Below are 18,332 nucleotides of genomic sequence, written 5' to 3'. Positions count from 1 at the left end.
GGGCCACATTGCTGATGGTGTGGCCGACATGAGCGTGAACCTTCGGAACAGCCGGGTTAGGATGTCAGTGCAGCCTGTAAGGACAAAGAGCGAGAGGTTGGGTTCAGTCACGTCGCTTGGGTCGGCTACCAGTAGATGCCGAGCGTCGGGGGATGGTTTCCGAGAGTTGCGGCATGGTGGCTGCGCGAAGTGGAAGCACAAGGCAAGGGATATTGCGCGGGTGGTAAAGAGCAGGGTTCGGAAGGGCCGATGGGGCCGTAACATGGTTGTGGCTGGCGTCATGGCGGCAGAAGTCGCGAGCTGATCTACTGAGCGGGGCATCGGCCGACCTTATCTGATAACGTGGTGATTGGCGGGGGACTGGGCGCCCCTTTTAACGTCCAAGATGCCACACACGATGCCAACTTGGCTGCCATCATTAGTCTACAGCCTCGGAAGAGACGTGGAGCAGAAACGAAAGGTTCTTGTGCATGTTCAATTGCATGCATGGCTTGTTTGAATAGATCTGGCACGGACAGGGGGCGACGACGAACATGAGCCATATCGGTAACTGGCAGCGTAGAAAAGTCGGGCTTCGGTTCCGTCATGTTCGGCCGGTTGGACGCCAGGAACGCTTGGCGTTAAGCATCTCCCGCCGTTCATTCTCCCCCTGCCTCTAATTCTGCCACACTAGGTCGAGCGCGCCATGAGCCAGGCGTTTCTCATGGCGCATGGAGTACAGAAGGGAATGCATTGCGGCCGTGGCTCCATCGGCGCCCGCCAGGAACAGCGTGCAGCCAGGACCGCCAAGACATGGCCGGACAAAATGACAGTACTTGTCAGTCAGCCGCTGCGCCGAGGCGTGCGCCAAGGTGGTTGTCGGCCGCAATGCCTCCCCACTTGATCCAGTTTGCTATAAGAGCTGCTCACATGTGAGCAGCTCTTTCTTCATTCCCACATCCCGTCTCCCCGTCTCCCTCCCTTACCCCACCCAACCCTCACTCAAAAACAACATCATGCCCGCTCTCGAGTCGCGCTACGCCGCCAACGTCCAGGAGGACGCCCCCTCGGCCATCAGCTTCATCTTCCCCGAGGGCCGTGAGCCGGTCAAGGGTGAGACCCACAAGCAGCCTTGCGGTGGCTCGGTCAACGGCCCCCTGACCAAGTACCCCCTCAAGGGCGGCAAGCTCTCGTTCGGCCAGCACGAGGCTACCGACAACGTCAACTTCCTCTGGTCCAAGTACATCGTCAACGACGGCGGTGACGACTACGAGTTCAAAACCTACGGCGAGTACACCGTCTCGGACGTGAGTCATACCTTCGGCCCAGCGTGCCACACCCACACCGAATTTTCCTGACAGTCAGCTCTCGTCGGGTCACTACTGCGCCAACGGCCCGGACTTTGCCGCCCAGGGCTTCAAGGCCGGTGACAAGGCCACCCTCATGGTCGTCTTCCAGAAGGACGGCGCTCCCATCAAGAACAAGGGCTTCACCAAGCGCTGGTGGTTCCAGTGCGCCGACGTCGAGCTCGTCGACAACTGGACCGAGCCCGAGGACTTCATGTGCGGCAACTACTACTCGACCAACGAGACCCGTGTCCTCGACGCCGAGCGCTCGATGGAGTTCACTGTCTCGCCCGACTCGCGCCCCAACGGTGCCCGTGACCTCGCCCGTGCCGACGCCCGCGGCACCCTCCCCGCCGACGACATGCCCGCTGCCAAGGCCGGCGGCATCGGTGCCGGTGTTACCGCCGGTGTCTTCCTCCTCGCCCTCGGCGCCCTTTGGGCCTTCGGCGCCCTCCGCTTCGGCCGCAAGAAGTCGGTTGCCATCCGCGACGACGCTTCGTCGGCCTCGTCGGTCCCTGTTAAGCAGGTCCGCAACTAAGCATTTCTCGCTTTTGGTAGCACAGTCGTAGCGTCGCACAACTGTGAGCTTGTAGAACGCGCATGAACGTAGAAAGCCCAAAAACATCTCATAATGGGATATGTTACTGTCATTCATTAGTCTCCACAATCGAGAGCATGACGTTGTGCGGTGGGCTTGAGGGGTCGACTTCATCCTAGGCCTCTAGGCTCCGTTGGATTTCTTGCCTTCTGAGCCAACGGAACCGCATAGATTCGCGACTCGGTTGACTGGGATCTACCTAGTCAAGCCGACAAGATCCAGAATATTTCCCAGTTGAGAGTATCACAGTCGCTCTGTGTTGCCCCCCTTGCAGACATGACGCAGGGGGCTTTTCACGTTCCGTTGCGGAGTTGTCGAGAATAGACGAATTATAGCGCGCAACGAGTCCACCAATGCCACCGATCTCTCCGGAAGTGAGTGTTCCCGGCTCACCCGCGCCATGAATCGCCCGGCCGAAAGCTATGAGCGGCGAGTGTAAGCGGTAGGAGGGTCAAATGGAGTCAGGCTTGGGCATTCTTATCACAGGAAACGTAGCCTGTCTGTGGGATGGCTTAGTGAGCTACGTGAGTGAAAGTCTAGAATCAGCAAACTAGGACGACTTCCTTCAGCGCGTGTTCCAAAGTGGGTCGACTGCGCGTCCATTCCTACTATCATGTGCGTGGGCGTTGTTCGGCTTCCAGCGGTGCGGGCCCTTTTCCTGTGCCAGAAGATGAAGTGGACTGTGCCAGTCGGCTACGAGGCTTCCGGACAGACGCCTCTCCCGCTTGGGTTTCCTGTGCTGATGCCTGTGCTGATGCCGAGGGAGGCATGAAAAGCTGCTGTGATAACCAGGCACTCGCCGCTCTTCTGATGCTCTCGACAAAACCAGTCAGGTGGTGTGTTGCCGCGTGGTGTGTTGCCACTCTCATCGCCGGTCGACATGAGGCTCTGTGCCACACGCGCCCCAGATTGTCATCCGCTGCTCAGTCTTGCTTTACCTCCAAAAACAAACTCTTTGCTAGCCTCCTCCACCGATGTGTAGCGCCGCATGTTGTATCCATCAGCGCGTGCGTCAGTTCAAACGAGGTGGTTGCCCAAATTCAAGAGAGTAATGCTGTTGAGTATATTGTAAAAGTGTCTCAGAACGGGATCGATCCTTCAACTTAGTCAGAGGGGATCTGCCACAGAATGTGTCTTTTGACCGGCCATATCCGAACTCGTCCCTCCAAGATCCGAGACACCCAATGTGACCATGTGACAGCTCGCCTTTGCTATTTACATCCACAGGTGCTCTTTCTCTCGTCTCTGCTGTCCTCAACCGCTTCATCATCCCTCCCCACCTCCCCTTCACACCTCCCCTCCTCCCCGCCTCTTCTGTGACAGCACAGCACATTGAGAATGAGCGCCATGGTACGTCCTCCTCCTCTCCGTGCTGCGCGCGTGCTGGCAGCGTGCCGTCGTGGTGTTCTGGCTCGATCCCAGGCGCGCCCGCTGTCATTCGCGCATCTCAGTCGCAGCCTTGCCTCTTCTACTCTCACTCTCCATGCTCCCACACTTCGTCCAGCCCCGTACCGCCCCGGTATGCTGTCTTACACCACTCAGTCGTCGACTACCATCCCGCCCACAAAGCTGTCTGCCGTCGCACCCGGCACTAAGCTCGACTCGGACGCACTTATCGTCCCCGTCTCTACTGGCGACAATGGCGTGCAGCTCGGTGATGCGCACGGCTTGAAGGGCGACCGCGCGTCGAGTCTGTCAGCGCAGCTCGCCCGGCTCGGCTTCAAGGGCAAGGCCGGCTCGATCACCTCGCTTCCGGGCGTAGAGGGAGACCCTGCGCCGGTGCTCATCTTCGCCGGTCTCGGCAAGCCGGAGAAGGACGGGTCCATCAAGTCAGAGACCCTGCGTCGTACTGTGGGCGCGGCCATCCGTGCTGCCTCGGGCATGGAGCTCGCCTCGGTCGCCATCGCTGTGCCCGACAGCGCTGAGCTCCTCACCGCCGCGGCGGAGGGTGCGTCTCTCGGCGCATACGCCTGGAACTCGTACAAGAGCAAGGACACTAGCGCACCTGTGGCGGTGATTCAGCTCGTGTCTTCGGCGTCGGACGCCGCTGAGACGGTGCGTCGGGCCGAGATCGCGGCGCGCCACGCTAAGGGGGCCCGCAACCTTGTCAACACTCCGCCGTGCGACCTCTATCCGGAGACGTTCGCGCAGCGCGCAATCGAGCTGGCCTCGAATCTTGATGGTGTCACCGTCGAGGTGTGGGACGAGAAGCGGCTCGCCGAGGAGAACTGCGGTGGACTGGTTGGTGTCGGGCAGGGCTCGTCGAAGCCGCCGCGTCTCGTCAAGGTCGCCTATACGCCCAACGGCATGACCAACCCCAAGCATCTCTCAATCGTGGGCAAGGGCGTGACCTTTGACTCTGGAGGCATTTCGCTCAAGCCTTCGGCTAAGATGCACGAAATGAAGGGCGACATGGGTGGTGCCGCCGCGACGCTGCACGCCGTGCTCGCGGCCGCAGAGCTGCAGGTGCCTGCCCGCGTTACGGGCTGGCTTTGTCTGGCGGAGAACATGCCCAGCGGCACGGCGCTCAAGAACGGCGACGTGATCCGCCAGCGCACGGGCACGACCGTCGAGATTCACAACACCGACGCCGAGGGCCGCCTCGTCCTCGCGGACGGCCTCGCCGTAGCCCAGTCCAAGGAGACGGGCTACGGCACCGAGGACGCCGACCCGGACCTGCTCATCAACGTCGCGACGCTCACGGGCGCGCAGCTCGTCGCGCTCGGCATGCGTACAGCCGGCCTCATGGGCGACGACAAGGCCGTCAAGGCCGTCCAGGCCGCCGCGGCCGTTACGGGCGAGCAGTTCTGGGCCATGCCCTTCCCCGACGAGATGCTTGAGGACCTCAAGAGCACCACGGCCGATCTGAAGAACATTGGCGGCATCCCCATGGGCGGCATGCTCAAGGCTGGTGTTTTCGTAAGTCCCTCCCTCCAACATGCCGCCGCCAAGCCCCGCTGACCTCCAGCTCCAGCAGTTCGCTGGCGACAAGGGCAACTGGGCGCATCTCGACATTGCCGGCCCGGCAGCCAACTTTGGCTCTCCGTGGGGATACACCCCGACCGAGGGTACCGGGTTTGCGGTGCGCACACTGGTAAAGGTGGCTGAACAGCTTGCCGCGTAAGCGATGGGTGCACGTGGAGGACAGCAGTCGAGACACATGTATTTAACGTTACATTCGGCTCATCTGGCCTGTCGGATCCCCGCCGCGATTGTGTGAGCACTTGCTGCGTGGGAATGCAATGTCGCATATGGAGGTCGGCATACGGGGCACCTCCCAGTGCCCCCGCGTCCTGTGACGACGTCTAGCCCAATTGCAACAACACCGCCCCACCGGCCTGACAGAGACAGCGGCGTAGCCATCGCAATCAATGTACTTCGCCATAGATGACCGGCCAACATGCGATCGTCGTTATCACATCATCCTGCTCGTCCTCATTTCGTCTCGAGTTGACCCATTTCGTATTCAACGGCTGTCGTAAGATTCCAGCTATCCAGACAGTTATGACTTGTTCAGACGCCTTTGTGACTTCATGTTGCGAGTCGCCTGTGTTTCGGGTTGTTCATCGACTTGATCTGGCTTAATCTCAGGCGCTGGCTTCAAGAGCCGTGGATGCATGCATCCGTCCCCGGCTTCCCACTCACCTATCTCCCGAACATCCCCGAACTCATGCCGAGACAACTCAGACCGCATCCAGCCCCCCCCTATTTCACCACATTTCTCAATCGCCCACGCTCTAACCTTTGCATGCAATGAGCAGCAACGACAAGACCCTTTCCTCCGCTGCAGACGCCATCGGCAATACGCCCCTCGTACGGCTCGACCGCATCACGTCCGCTCTCGGGCTGCAGGGCACGATCCTCGCCAAGCTCGAGTACCTGAACCCCGGGGGCTCGAAGAAAGACCGGGCGGCACGCGGCATCATTGACGAAGCTGAGGCAGCAGGACTTCTGAAGCCTGGCCAGCCGGTAGTTGAGCTCACGAGTGGCAACATGGGTGGGCGGCCGGGCGACGGGGCTGACTGCAGGCACGGGGCTGGCGATCGTCTGCGGTATCCGGGGATATCCGTTCGTGGCCGTCATGTCGCGGGGCAACTCGCGCGAGCGGGCGCGCATGATGGCTGCGCTTGGCGCCGAGGTCGTGCTCGTCGACCAGATGCCGGGCTCGGTGCCGGGCCAGGTATCCGGCGCGGACCTGGCGCTCGTGGAAGAAAGGGCACGCGAAGTGACCGCCGCGCGCGGCGCGTTCCGCGCCGACCAGTTCGCGCGCGCCGGCAACTGGCGCGCGCAAATGGGAATGGCGCGCGAAATGTGGGCGCAGACGCACGGGCAGTTGGAGGGGTTCGTCGACTTCGTCGGGTCGGGGGGCACGTTTGCGGGCGTCGCGCGCGCGCTCAAGGAGCTCGAGCCCGAGATTCGGTGCTTCGTCGTCGAGCCTGAGGGCGCAGCCGTGCTTGCCGGCCATCCGCTGACGTCTCCGGACCACCCCATACAGGGCGGAGGGTATGCGATGCCCGACCTCGCGTTCCTCCGCGGCATGCGTGCCGACGGGTACATCCAGGTATCGGGAGACGAGGCGGTCGCGGCTGCGCGCATGCTCGCCACAAAGGAGGGCATCTTTGGCGGATACTCGTCTGGTGCGAACCTCGCGGCGGCGATCAAGGCGCTGCGGGGAGAGATGAAAGGAAAGACAGTCGCGATGGTCGTGTGTGACTCGGGCCTCAAATATCTCTCCACGGAACTATGGCCGGAGCTTGAGGGCTGTGCATGAGTGCGGGGGTGCCCCATGGATCGAAGATAGACCCGCTGTTCACACCCGACTTCTTCTGCCAGATAAGCTCGGTCCGGGCGAGAGGGAGAGCAAGGGGTGCGATGGAGCCAGGTCCTCAGTGTCATGCCGAGGACAACTCTGCGGCCCCAGGAAGTTCGAAGCAGATACGAAGCAGCGCTTCCATGGAATCTATGTACACCGATGTTGAACGATACATCATTGGCGTCCTCGATATAAAAGACCTTGACGTTGCGGAGCAGCATCACATACACCGACGCGAGCGCCGTCGACGAGGTGCCCGCGACCAGCACATCGTCGGGGTATGTAAGCCAGAAAGCTGGGACGAGCAGGTGAGATGCTCGGTTGGCTTGGTACAAGCAGCGGGCTCATATGAGAAACACGACGGTGAGAGAGCCTCTTGGCCATAAGCAGGTGATGGCCTCAGCCTGGAGCACGCCGTCCTGCAAGGCGTCGCGGGAAGATGCACGTGCGAGTGGTTGACCTATGGCTTGTCGGCCTCGCTGGGCCCTCGGGCTCGTTGCCTGCGTGCCAACAACTTGCGCGCGCTGACTGGCATCTCGCAGTAAGGCGTGTGGGGCCTGCACGGATTGAGTGTTGGCAGGCAATCGGCATTTAGCATATCAGACAAGGTGGGGTGATATGATTGGATCCTCGGAGCCGGATCTAGTGGAGTAGAGATCTTGTCGGATCTCTGGCTCCTGTGGATGGAAGACGTTCCGCATCGGCATATCCACTCTCTCCATGCCGCCCCGTCTCACAGGCACGCTCTCACTGTACCCACTGCCCAGCTCGGCATGGGCGCGCCGGCCCTATTTCACGTCGGGGGACGAGGGCGCTGATCGCGCGGTGGTCTTCATCGGCGGGCTTCACGCTGGACTGCTCGATGCACCGTTCCTTGTGCCGCTCTCGCGCACGCTCGGCGCCTCTGGATGGCGACTGTAAGCATCCCCTCTCCTCCGACGGTGCTGACGCATAGCGTACAGATGCACTGGTCGGGTGCGTATGATGGGTTCGGGAGCGGCAGCCTCGCGCGCGACTGCGATGAAATGGAGGCGCTCGTGGGCCATCTTCAGGCAGAGGGCGTGCGCCTTGTTGTGATTGCGGGACACTCCACTGGTGCACAGGACGTTCTGCACTACCTCACCTCGGCGAGGCGCAGCGTCGGGGGCGGCATCCTCGTGTCCCCCGCCTCGGACAGGGAGTACTACGAGATGGGGCGGGACGCGGTGTGGACTGCCCAGCTCGAGATTGCGCAGAGGCTCATTAAGGACGGACGTGGGGATACGCTTCTCGACGACGAGATGACACGGGCATTTGGCGCGCGCGTTACGGCCTACCGCCTACACAACCTCATTGGGGTTGGGTGCGTTGCGGCATGATTGCGCTGACGATAGGGGCGAAGACGACTATTTCTCCTCAGACATCCCAGACACCGCGGATGGCGTGCATGCCCATCCGCTTTCCGAATCCTTTGGGCGTCTGAGCGTGCCGGTGCGCGCGCTCTGGATGGAAAACGACCACTGCGCAAGTTTGCCGGATCAGCGCGTGCTCCTCCGACGGTGGGAAGTGGCGAGCGGCGGCAAGCTGAGTTGGAATTTGGTAGAGGGCGCGACGCACAGTGTGGAAGAGGAGGAGGCGCAGGCGGTACTGTGTGAGGACGTGTGTGCGTGGCTGCTGGCGCATTTCGGCTAGTGCATGTAGATGTGTGCGTCGGTACGGTGTCCTCTCCTCTCCTCTGCCTCAGATCTGTTTCTCGCCCCGCTGCTCTAGAATACATGCGTCAGATTAACAACAGGCCCTCGTCGTCCAGGTCGAACATGACGCTGCGCCAGTGCACAGCCTCATCCGCTCGCGCCGCCGCTCGCCGCCGCCACACCTCTTCCATAACGCGTAGCGCGTTTTGGGTGTTGCCGAAAGCCACGGCTTCATCGCCGAGGCGCACGAAACGGTCGCGGAAGAAGGTTTGCAACTCGGGCTGTGCGTGGCAGCCCGCAATGACAGTGGGGAAGACGAGCGCGCGCTCGGCGCCGGTGATGTCGAGCGCGTCGAGCGCACTAAACGCGTCCACCGTATCCGCGACCGTCGCCTTCACCTCCGCCACTTGTATTAGCTGCGCTGCCCACTCGCTTACCGTCTGGATATGGGCCGTGGATCGTCGTCGCGAGCAACACGCGGGCGCTGTGGAAGAAGATGTCGCTGACTGCGCGCCGCGCGGGCGTGGCGCACAAGAGATGCGCCTCGCGCCGCGGCCGCTCGTCAAGTATTTCTTCGATGGCGGACGCGCGCGCCAGCAGGGCGCGGAGGGAAAGGCGGCCGGCACGCACCTCGCCCTCTTTCCACTCCGAAAGGGCGATCGTCTCTGCGAGCGCAAGACGCTGGTGTTAGCTGCGTGCCGGGTCACCCTCACCGTGGTCGAGTCGCAACCCATGACGGTCTCGCGCAGGAATGTCGCCTCGTCCTCGCTGACGCAGTCTACGAGGAGGACGCGGTACAGCGGAAGGAAGAGGGAGGCGACGCCCTCGGTGGCTGAGGACAGGATGTCAGTCCAGACGAGCGGCGCGAGGAGGTGGCCCATGCGCCGCAGCAGCGAGGTGAGCTGCAGCGCCCTTGGGTCAGCAGGCACATGACGAACTCACGCTGTCCCATCTGCCTCGCACACAAGGCTGCGCTGCACAATCGCGCCGAGACATTTGCGGCACAGGGCCACGGCGACCCGCCACCCGGGGCGGCTGCCGCCGTCGAACAGGTGGAACGAGCTGATGCACATTGCCGCGACGACCATTTCGTGCGTCCCAAGCTCGTGAAGAGGGACACGGGAGAGTACAGCCGCGCTCCTCTGCGTGCTGAGCTGCGCCACGGCGAGGTCGGGGTCCGTTACACCCTCAGAGATGGTGACTAGCCGACGGGAGAGGCGCTGACGGCGGCAATGGCGCTGCCGCGTTGAGCCAATGTGCAGCGCCGCAAGCGCGCTCACGCTCTCGCACACGAGCGGGTGGGAGAACGCCAGTGGTGTGACGAGATCCGAGAGAGGGCCGCGCTCGAATATCCATTGGTATGGCATAATCACGGTCAGGTAGTCTGGTCGAGTCAGCGTAGTCGCGGCAGACTTACGATTCAAGTAGCGCATTTGCGCAGGAGAGGAGAAGAAGGGGGTGTAAACTGCGCTCGGCTCCGTCAGAAGGGGGAGATAGGGCGTGTGTGTGGAGAGCAATTCCGACGCCTCGCGACCCAGGAGGGCAGCGAGTTCAGAGTCGAGCGAGCTTGAGGAATTCAGTGCCGGAGGGCTTTCGGATGGGCTTAGCAGCATGAGTCCCTCATTCCCAGCGGCGTCGGGCACGTCATGAGGGAGCAGTGACGCTGGATGGAGAGCGGTCTGCGAAGCGAAGGCGTTCTCGTCCAGTCGCTCGTCGCGCATGCCAGCTATCCTCGACTGAGACTGTTGGGGATCAGGAGGATTGGCGGGAATGGATGTCTCGGTACATTGTTCCACGCCTTCACCGAGCCGCGCGGCATCTGCCCATCGCTGCCGCCGCCGCGCGACGTGTGTCGCTGCCATTGCTTTCCGTCTGCGTCAGCTAGTTAGACGCCTGCGCTTGGACCCACATGTCGGCGACGGCGTCAGCGACGGCCTCGCGCCGAGCCATCCATGCTGGTCGTTGGCCATAGCCTATGCATTCAAGGCCGAGGCGCGTGCACGCCGCGCAAGTGGGGCGGGTTTCATCGCAGCGCTGCGTTAGCTGATGATGGAAGACAGCGCACCTTCTTACGTAGGCGGCATGTCAAGCAGCCCGCCTTTGAGCGTTTGCGCTTCATAGAATCGCGCGGTGGATGACCTGGGTGGGACTCGCCATCCATGGTACATGCTTTGTGTCGTTGATGGCGATATGGGGGTTTGGATGGAGATGAGATGGAGATGGAATTTGAGAGGGACGAGGAATGCTATCAGATAAGGAGCATAGGAGAGATAGTTATCCGACGAGCTCGCTGCATCGAAGAGTCTGAAGAGCGAAGGGGGTGGGATACCGAGCGTGTCGAGTATACGCGTAGGCGCGCTCGCTCAGATTGCAGGATGACATGGACGACATCAACGACATGGACGACATGGACGACCGACAACTGGGCGGGTGTAGGGATGTAAATACTCCTGCATATCTTCTTGATCCCACCAATAAGCATTTGGTCACGTGGTCACGGGTCAACAACAACATTGACCTCATCAACCTCATCTTCACATCCACCTCATCCACCTCCCACCTCATCCACATCTTATTTATCCATTGCAATCTTTTCTAAGCCATGCCTGAGCGCGATTATCGCGGCAATACCGAGCCCGAGGGCTCCAAGGACTTCTGGGACGGAGAAACGATCCAGATCCATAACGACGAAGGCAAGGTCATCGCCGTGGTTCCCCTAGAGTTCGCGAGACAGGGAGGCTGCTCGACGTGGCAAGAGCTCGGCGAGGTCATGTCGTACTTGTTCCCCAACCACCAGGACGTCCCCCTCCTCTGGAAAAAGGACAGTCAACTTCTACCTGCGGAGGACCACGTTGAAGCCGGGCCCGTCCTCCTTTTCCCTTCCAAAGGTAGGTTGACCTCTTATCAAGACTCTCCATGGACCAATGTAACGCTCACATCCCTTCAGTTGTCACACCATCAGTCTTTGCCCCGCAAAGTCTCCAGCGGGCCCCGTCAACGGCGTCAGGATCCTCCTCTCGAACGTCTCAGCGTTCAGAGGCTTCTGACTCATCGGTCCGTTGTCTTGCACACTCACATTATGTTGCTTTCAGCTCACTTCCCAGGCTCAGCACAAATTCCGCGATCGTGTCCTGAACCGCGATGGCCGCAAGTGTGTGGTTACGAATGTCGTTGAGCACATCGAGGCCGCTCACGTCATCCCCAAGTCAGATCCTCAGGTGCATATGGCCGCTCGCTGAGCTGAATGAAATAGGGCTACAAATATGCGCTGGGGGACATTGTTACCACACTATATCATACCAGCTTCGGCATTACACTGTGGTGTCCAATTCGTCGCATGTTCGACGCCGACGAAGTCGCCTTCCTGCCGAGGGTGAGTAACCGCGCGCGCTAGGCTTGCTCACTCTCAGATCGAGGCCGATGGCACTCTGACCTTGGTGTTCCACATCTTCAAGCTGCCCGTGGGAGACCCAACGACGAACTTCATCGTCCAAGGCTTGCGCCGCCTTCATGGTAAAATGGTATCTTACCCCTCCACGACCTTGGCCGCGCCCGACGTCAAGTTGTTACGCTTGCAGTACTCACGTGTTCTCTACCGCCGCATGGTTGTGTGGGGCCTCATGGAAGCCAGTCGTACCGGCCTCGACGCATGAGATTTCTTCTGGCTCAAGTCCCAGCTCCGTCACGCCGCTTGCAAAGCGTGCTCCCAGCCCGGACTTTGATATCACTCCCAAGCAGCAGAAGGCCACCAAGAAGGGCTGAGGGCGAGGGTTGTTGTATTCTTGTTGCATGTACAGGTATCGTGACTGGTATTTGAACATAGATTCCCTGTGCTCTCTTTAGTTGGCAGGGTATAACTGGCCGTACGCCTTGCACCCCAGTTAACACTGTTTGACGCGCAGAAGCCTACCTCTGATTGTTATGAGGACCTGTCCGAAACGGCTAAAAGCCATCTGCAGCCGCCTCATGACCGGCCGTAGCTAGGACGTGGTAGACGGCATTCCACTCCCTCAGAGTGCACCTCGGACCAACTTATGATTGTCTAGGTGTACGGTGTCTAGGTACGTTTCGGACTAAGCGGCGTTCGTGTTCTCCACCCAACAGCCCTTCGCTAGCCGGACGGCGGCAACCTTCTCCTTCCAGCCTTTGACCCTCCAGTCATTGAGCCACTCTCGTTCCGGCACGCCCGCGGCCATCACTTCCTCCTCATGTGCCAAAACCACCCACGAGTCGTCGCGAGCGTGAACGCCCGACAGGCGAGACAGGTGCTCCAAGCTGGCTTCGGGGTCGCGGTGGAGCTTGCGGCGGCCGAATGTGCTCACGCGCGCGTGGCAGGGGCAGGGATCATACAAACTGCGGTGGTGGCCCGAGTCGCCACCTAGCACCATATCTTGGGTCAGCTTGTCCTGCTTATGTGCCTACAGCTGTCGGGCGCGGCTGTTGTGCGCACCACCGCGACGCTGTGTCCGGGACAGTGCTGCAATCAGTGTGTGGGATCAGTTGGTCACCTACTCCCGGGGCGGGCAGGACGACGAAGCTCCCGTCCCCGAACACGTCGTGTCCCATGTGCGGGAATCCATCAACGACGAGGTCGCCCTCGGGTAGCTCGGACAGCCGCGCGACACACTCGGCTGACTGGTCGCCGACGTACTCGTCGAATCCCTTCTTGAGCGCGTCGAGCGTTCCCGGGCTCACGTAGATCGGCACATCCCGCGGGACGGTAAGTGGGTCGCCGGAATGATCCCAGTGATAATGCGAGAGGTAGACGGCGGAGGGGGCGAGCTCAGGCGGCAGGTCGCGCGGCAGGGAGAGGCGGACATCTGGTTGGGTCGGCCATGTCCGGCCGACCTTGTGAAGGTCGACACGCATGCCCAGGTCCTGGACATTAGTGTTCTATACTCAGCGCACTCAGCGTACGCGTCCCCAAGCTCACCCAGAGGTAGTTGCGCCCGTCTTTGCGGATCACAAAGCACATGACCGGAGGGGTTATGGGCGTTTCGGACGACGTGGCGTACCAGTCGGCATGCGTGCCGCGGCTGAGGAAGCCGTTGTTGACCATCAAGATCTGAGCTGTTCCAGAGCCTGGGAGCATGATGAATGACGATTGGGACTGATAATCGTGACTGGGAGAGTCGCAGAATGCAACCTAACATATAGGACAATGCTTCGAGTGGGCAACTGCTGGAGGATGTGATCACATGACGGCAAAGCACAATCTCGGACTTGATGGAACCGGTTTTGATCTTGGTCGGTCAATCGGCCTCTTCTCGATCCGATCGATTCGGCGTTCAGTCGGCAGGCACCGAGTGATGACACAAAGCTCAAACACGAGGATGTCCACGGCAGCCGTCATGGAGAATCTACCGGCAGTGGGTGGCTTGGCGTGCACCTCGACATACTCTTGGAGCAATAGGTGGACGGGGGAAAGTCATGATAGAGGTGAGACGCCGCGCTGAACTTTGAATCAGATCGCGGGCAGAATAGAGCACGGAGTGAACGAGTCTACAGTACGGTCGAGGGAAGAAAGCGTGTGCTGTGCTTGGGCAGACATGACCTGGTTAGTGCGTGATGACAACCCTGGCCACAAGCATGGGAGTGAACGGCCAGGGCTGGGCATGCACTGCTTCTGGCTGTCATGGCCCGGTCTACCGACCCATGACCTTTCGTGGAGATCCCCGTATGTCCGTCACCGCACACACGGAGATCACCCGTACCTCCGCTACCTCCACTCTCTCGCTCGACCGATACTCGCCCGACCACCCCGCTCGGAAGCCGGGCCGAACTACGTCGACCCTCGTCGGACATACGGTCCACCTCGTTCAGTCGACCAACCGGCTAGCCGCCCCGGTCGACTCCTCGACCTTGTGGCAGCCATCGGTCGACCTACTCGCCCAACACTTGGCCGACCGATTGGGCCCCCGTCTATAGTTGCCTATATAAGACTTGTAGCTTGACCGGTCACCCGTGTCGATTCTGTTATCCTTGTGATTCCACTGTTCTTCCGAGGGTTGCCCGAAAACCAGTATCGGTCAACCCCCATGCGTTCTCCCCCTAACTCTGCCTCCGCTTCCCATTCGGACTTCGTACCTCGCCGGTCCCGTCACCCCGTACGACGGGCCCTTACAGCGGGCACTGTTCTGGCTCCCAGTCAAGATCGTCATTGTCCTTTTCTTGGAAATTCACCATGTTCAAGATTGCCGCTAGAGTTGCAAATGCAGTGGGGACCTCATCGGTAAGTGGTGTATGATGATGGGATGTTCTTGTTGTGAGAAGGCCTGCAGCTGCAAGAAATCCCATGGGTGTGGAGGGCACAATGTGTTTGAGAGGGGGGGGGGGAGTGTTGATGGTGCCCGTAGCATCGACTTGTGCTTGTAAGGGCGTAAGATGTGGATAATGCTCTTTTCCATGTGCCAGCGTGTGAGAAAGAGGTTGTTGGCTTCCCTGATGCATGCATGCTTGAGGACAAGCAGTTGACCGTAGCTGCGGCTGTCAACCACCCAGATGATGGCCTTGTTCATGGCGGCAAAGTTGAAGACAATGTTCCATGTCCTGGTGTCAGAGGTGTCAGAGGAGGTCATTGTCAGGCCTGGTGGTGCCGGGAGCATCTGGTCTCTGGTCTCTGTGAGGGCTCCTTACGACGTGATGTCACGGCCCAACACGAAAGTAGTCGGTGGGTCGTATATAGTTGGCTCGGGAAGTAGAGAGTGATCTGCTTCCACTAAACCTGTGGGCAAGCTTGTGTTTCGAGAGACGAAGGGTGCAGGCCAAGGAGCGAAGATGTTGATGAAGGAGTTCGCTGAAGTCGAATTGGTTGGCGAGCACTAGCTAAGGTAGTTGGCTTGGAAGGACCCCGGGCAAGCCGAACTGAGGCGAAGAAGAAGGGAGGCGAATTGGCGAGTGAGTGTAGTGTAAACGAGTGTGTGCGCCAGGGTTGGTACAGGAGAACAGATAATTGGATCCTTGGGAAGAATGGCATTGCCGTCTGCCTTTATATACTATTTGGGGTCTCTGACTATCTCGGGAAGTGTCGAATGTCTACAGTGGGAGTGTCAAGGAATCTTGGTGAGATTGGGCGAGACGAGACGAGACTGATAGGTGTCGGTAGAGTCTCGGCGAGATTTGGAAGTGCCTGTTGGTGTCGAGGAATGTGTCTGAGGTGTCGGTGTTGGTGTTGGTGTCGGTGTCGAGGCATGTGTCTGTAGACTGAGATATGTCGAGAAGAGGTGGCAAGATTGATTCGTATGGCGATTGGGTACCAGGTGATGGGAGTCTTCCCTAAGGTCCAAAGGAGTTCACAGAACGAGAGTGTAACGAATGTGGTAGAGCTGGGGTGCGAATGGGGGCACAAGTTGGATGTGCGAACAGTAACGAATGTGGGTTACGAACCAGTGTCGAATGAGGTCGAATGGATGGTGCGAAGTGGACTGGGTCGTAACACGTGACGCCCTCGACATCTAGCGGAGAGCGTGAGCGCAAGCGAACCTTATTCTGGGACACAAACACTGTACAGGCAATGAGCCTCAAGGTCATCGAGGAGATTGTCTGGCGCGGGACGACATGGTCTCTTCTGAGCCAGCTGCCAGCACAGGTCTGTGTAGAGCTGCTGCACCGACACAATTCTAGCCAGCAGCCTCCGTCAAACACATGGGTCTTGGACATTACGCAAGGCCGACACCAGTTGTGAATTCCTCTCCCCTCTTCGCAACGACAGTCGATGACGCAGCTGACGGCGACACCAAGATTCGCCAAGAGCTGAAGGAAGGTGCATCGGACCCTCTCAATGTCACCCTCGACCTATGCCTTCACATCAGGACGACTATGTGTCAGATCCCCTCCATCTTGCTGTCATCTGGATCCAACGCGGCATCACCGCCAAGCTGGAGTCTAATTTGCGAAGGACCTGACCCGGTCGGCGTCCTCCTATCGGCGATGGCGGCTATTCCCCGTCCTGAGTGCGACCGATAGATCGCAACCTCCTCCTCCTTCCATGGGAATGAACGGCCAGGGCCGGGCAGTGATGGCGCGTGGATGGTGGACGAGGGATGGTGGATGGCGGATAGCGTGAACTGTCGATGGATGCTCAGAGCTCAGACGGACCCGTTGCGCGTTCTGTTAGTTGGATGCTGCATGATGGGTGACTGTAGTTGACCTCGGCAGCGTGGCATAGCTCCATATCTGCTCATCCCGATTCATCGCCAGGCCACAAGCATACAAGCACGCCGAGATTCTCCAAGCGCGGCCAGTGAGCTGTGCATGCTGTGCACTGTTGCATGGGCAGAATGGATATTAGGCGCTCCAATGTACATTAGGTATTATAGGAACTGGACTGATTATAAGTTGGCGTAGTCTAAAGCACAACACAGCATGTCTCGGTTCACACAGCCGCTTTAGCCCGAGGGTTGAGGGACATCGCCTCCTCGGCTCGCAGGGTGGTGAGCGGGGCCTGCCAATTCTTGTATCGGTGCAGGGCGCGAATCTCGACAACTAGCAACGCCGCGATCTGGGATCAGCAGTGCTCCTCTCCTCTCATGTCAGTCTCCACGCACCACAAGAACGGCGACCCAGCCAACAATCCCGGTCACGAGCGGAAGCACGCAGTTGGCCGCCGACCCGCCGTCGGCGCCGTACGTGGTGCGATAGTCGTTGCACTCGCGCACGGCCGGGAACACGACGCAATAGTACCCCATGATCGCTGTGCCGGTGACGATGAGGCCGCCGCGCCAGATAGACGTTGAGAGGAGGCTTGTGAAGCGCGAGGTAGGCTTGGCAGCCGACACGGCGAGACTGAGGTCAGCGTCGAAGAGGACGGGCGCACGAAGAGATGTAGTATGCGACGCTGAACCAGGCTCAGGACATGGCGGCGATGAAAGGCTCAAAGTACGCGCTCATGATGCGCTCGTTGTAGCCAGCTTCGCCCAGCGCCGCGATGGACAGCCCCCCGGTGGCGAGGGCGGCGACAAGGCCGAGGGCGTCGGTGGTGTAGCGGAGTACGAGGGGGGACGGCATGATGGAGGGGAAAAAGGGGGGGGGGGGGGAGAGTGAGGAGAGTGATTCTCGCAAGCCTTTGTTTATGTGTAGCTTGGGCTATCCCTTATACCAAGAAGGATGAATAGGTGCGGAGTAATGAAATGATGATGATATCATGAGTGGAATGGTGGCCACGTGCACTGATGCGGTGCGCCAAGACTCGCAAGCCAAGAAGAATTGGGTTCTAAAATGGCGGTGCCAGCAATCCGGAATGCTCAGCGTTCAGCCTGCTCCATCATGCTCTGCTCATCTCCGCGATTGTTATTGCACAGCACAGCTCTAAGCCTCGATGTCAATTGCAGCCGGGCCACGTGGATGCCACGCCGACTGGGAAGCATGACTCCGTCCGCCCACAGATATGAGTGCGTGGAGCTGCAACGAGGGGCCAGACTGGTGGGCTCGTCGGCCGACGAAGGGGGGACCATGGTAACGGCAGCTGGTCTCTCTAGCCTCGAACAACTTCTTAGCACTTCTACGGGGCGGCAGAACGGCGATCTGGCGATCAGATGCGCCCTCGGGATCAGCCATTTCATTGTGTCTAAGAAGTCGATCCCGCCCGTCCTTGTACTCGCCTCCGGCCCGGGTCTTGTTCGGTAGCTCAGTTCCCAAGTGCAAGTGCGAGGGTGGCATCCGACCGCCAGAGTACGGATCGGGGAGCTGGGAGCATTCCGTGCTGATTATGACACGAACGATAGCGCTTGCCTCATGACCGTGGAGTCGTGGGCATCCGACTCCAACAGGCATTCAGACGTGGAGCTTAGAGCGAGAGGGGTGAACGAGATGTCCATGACCAACGACTTCCAGTTGTTCACGGTCCCCTTTACTCAGTCATCGCACTCGGCCATGCCTGCGGTCCGTCGTATCTCAACACAGAAACGACTCGTTCCTTGTCTGCG

General features: G+C 59.9%; 9 protein-coding genes across 9 annotated transcripts; 6 read left to right on the top strand and 3 right to left on the bottom strand.

The window, feature by feature from the left end:
* Nucleotides 1–995: 995 nt before the first annotated feature.
* Nucleotides 996–1,863, top strand: COLE_00018 (uncharacterized protein; the record flags this gene model as incomplete). The annotated part of the gene is made up of 2 exons (XM_018424068.2): nucleotides 996–1,286; nucleotides 1,345–1,863. 2 exons carry the CDS (start codon nucleotides 996–998, stop codon nucleotides 1,861–1,863), a joined length of 810 nt encoding a protein of 269 aa, XP_018276524.1.
* Nucleotides 1,864–3,444: 1,581 nt separating this feature from the next.
* Nucleotides 3,445–5,047, top strand: COLE_00017 (uncharacterized protein; the record flags this gene model as incomplete). The annotated part of the gene is made up of 2 exons (XM_018424069.2): nucleotides 3,445–4,842; nucleotides 4,892–5,047. The coding sequence occupies 2 exons, from the start codon at nucleotides 3,445–3,447 to the stop codon at nucleotides 5,045–5,047; spliced, it is 1,554 nt and encodes a 517-aa protein (XP_018276525.2).
* Nucleotides 5,048–6,004: 957 nt separating this feature from the next.
* COLE_00016 (uncharacterized protein) lies at nucleotides 6,005–6,694 on the top strand (the record flags this gene model as incomplete). Its single annotated transcript, XM_018424070.2, has 1 exon — nucleotides 6,005–6,694. One exon carries the CDS (start codon nucleotides 6,005–6,007, stop codon nucleotides 6,692–6,694), a length of 690 nt encoding a protein of 229 aa, XP_018276526.1.
* A 762-nt stretch (nucleotides 6,695–7,456) lies between these two features.
* Nucleotides 7,457–8,407, top strand: COLE_00015 (uncharacterized protein; the record flags this gene model as incomplete). The annotated part of the gene is made up of 3 exons (XM_018420502.1): nucleotides 7,457–7,653; nucleotides 7,692–8,078; nucleotides 8,110–8,407. 3 exons carry the CDS (start codon nucleotides 7,457–7,459, stop codon nucleotides 8,405–8,407), a joined length of 882 nt encoding a protein of 293 aa, XP_018276527.1.
* An 88-nt stretch (nucleotides 8,408–8,495) lies between these two features.
* Nucleotides 8,496–10,570, bottom strand: COLE_00014 (uncharacterized protein; the record flags this gene model as incomplete). Its single annotated transcript, XM_018419683.2, has 7 exons — nucleotides 8,496–8,815; nucleotides 8,847–9,090; nucleotides 9,123–9,321; nucleotides 9,352–9,793; nucleotides 9,827–10,281; nucleotides 10,319–10,443; nucleotides 10,475–10,570. The coding sequence occupies 7 exons, from the start codon at nucleotides 10,568–10,570 to the stop codon at nucleotides 8,496–8,498; spliced, it is 1,881 nt and encodes a 626-aa protein (XP_018276528.1).
* Nucleotides 10,571–12,482: 1,912 nt separating this feature from the next.
* Nucleotides 12,483–13,501, bottom strand: COLE_00013 (uncharacterized protein; the record flags this gene model as incomplete). The annotated part of the gene is made up of 4 exons (XM_018426074.2): nucleotides 12,483–12,799; nucleotides 12,832–12,886; nucleotides 12,922–13,287; nucleotides 13,343–13,501. 4 exons carry the CDS (start codon nucleotides 13,499–13,501, stop codon nucleotides 12,483–12,485), a joined length of 897 nt encoding a protein of 298 aa, XP_018276529.1.
* A 563-nt stretch (nucleotides 13,502–14,064) lies between these two features.
* COLE_00012 (uncharacterized protein) lies at nucleotides 14,065–14,337 on the top strand (the record flags this gene model as incomplete). The annotated part of the gene is made up of 1 exon (XM_065626051.1): nucleotides 14,065–14,337. The coding sequence occupies one exon, from the start codon at nucleotides 14,065–14,067 to the stop codon at nucleotides 14,335–14,337; it is 273 nt and encodes a 90-aa protein (XP_065482545.1).
* Nucleotides 14,338–14,447: 110 nt separating this feature from the next.
* Nucleotides 14,448–14,645, top strand: COLE_00011 (uncharacterized protein; the record flags this gene model as incomplete). The annotated part of the gene is made up of 1 exon (XM_018424071.2): nucleotides 14,448–14,645. The coding sequence occupies one exon, from the start codon at nucleotides 14,448–14,450 to the stop codon at nucleotides 14,643–14,645; it is 198 nt and encodes a 65-aa protein (XP_018276530.2).
* Nucleotides 14,646–16,940: 2,295 nt separating this feature from the next.
* COLE_00010 (uncharacterized protein) lies at nucleotides 16,941–17,096 on the bottom strand (the record flags this gene model as incomplete). Its single annotated transcript, XM_065626050.1, has 1 exon — nucleotides 16,941–17,096. One exon carries the CDS (start codon nucleotides 17,094–17,096, stop codon nucleotides 16,941–16,943), a length of 156 nt encoding a protein of 51 aa, XP_065482544.1.
* Between the last annotated feature and the right edge of the window lie 1,236 nt (nucleotides 17,097–18,332).

Source organism: Cutaneotrichosporon oleaginosum (genome assembly GCF_008065305.1).
Source record: "Cutaneotrichosporon oleaginosum strain ATCC 20508 chromosome Unknown ATCC20508_contig01, whole genome shotgun sequence".
NCBI lineage: Eukaryota > Fungi > Basidiomycota > Tremellomycetes > Trichosporonales > Trichosporonaceae > Cutaneotrichosporon > Cutaneotrichosporon oleaginosum.
This window is presented reverse-complemented; position numbering and strand designations above follow the sequence as displayed.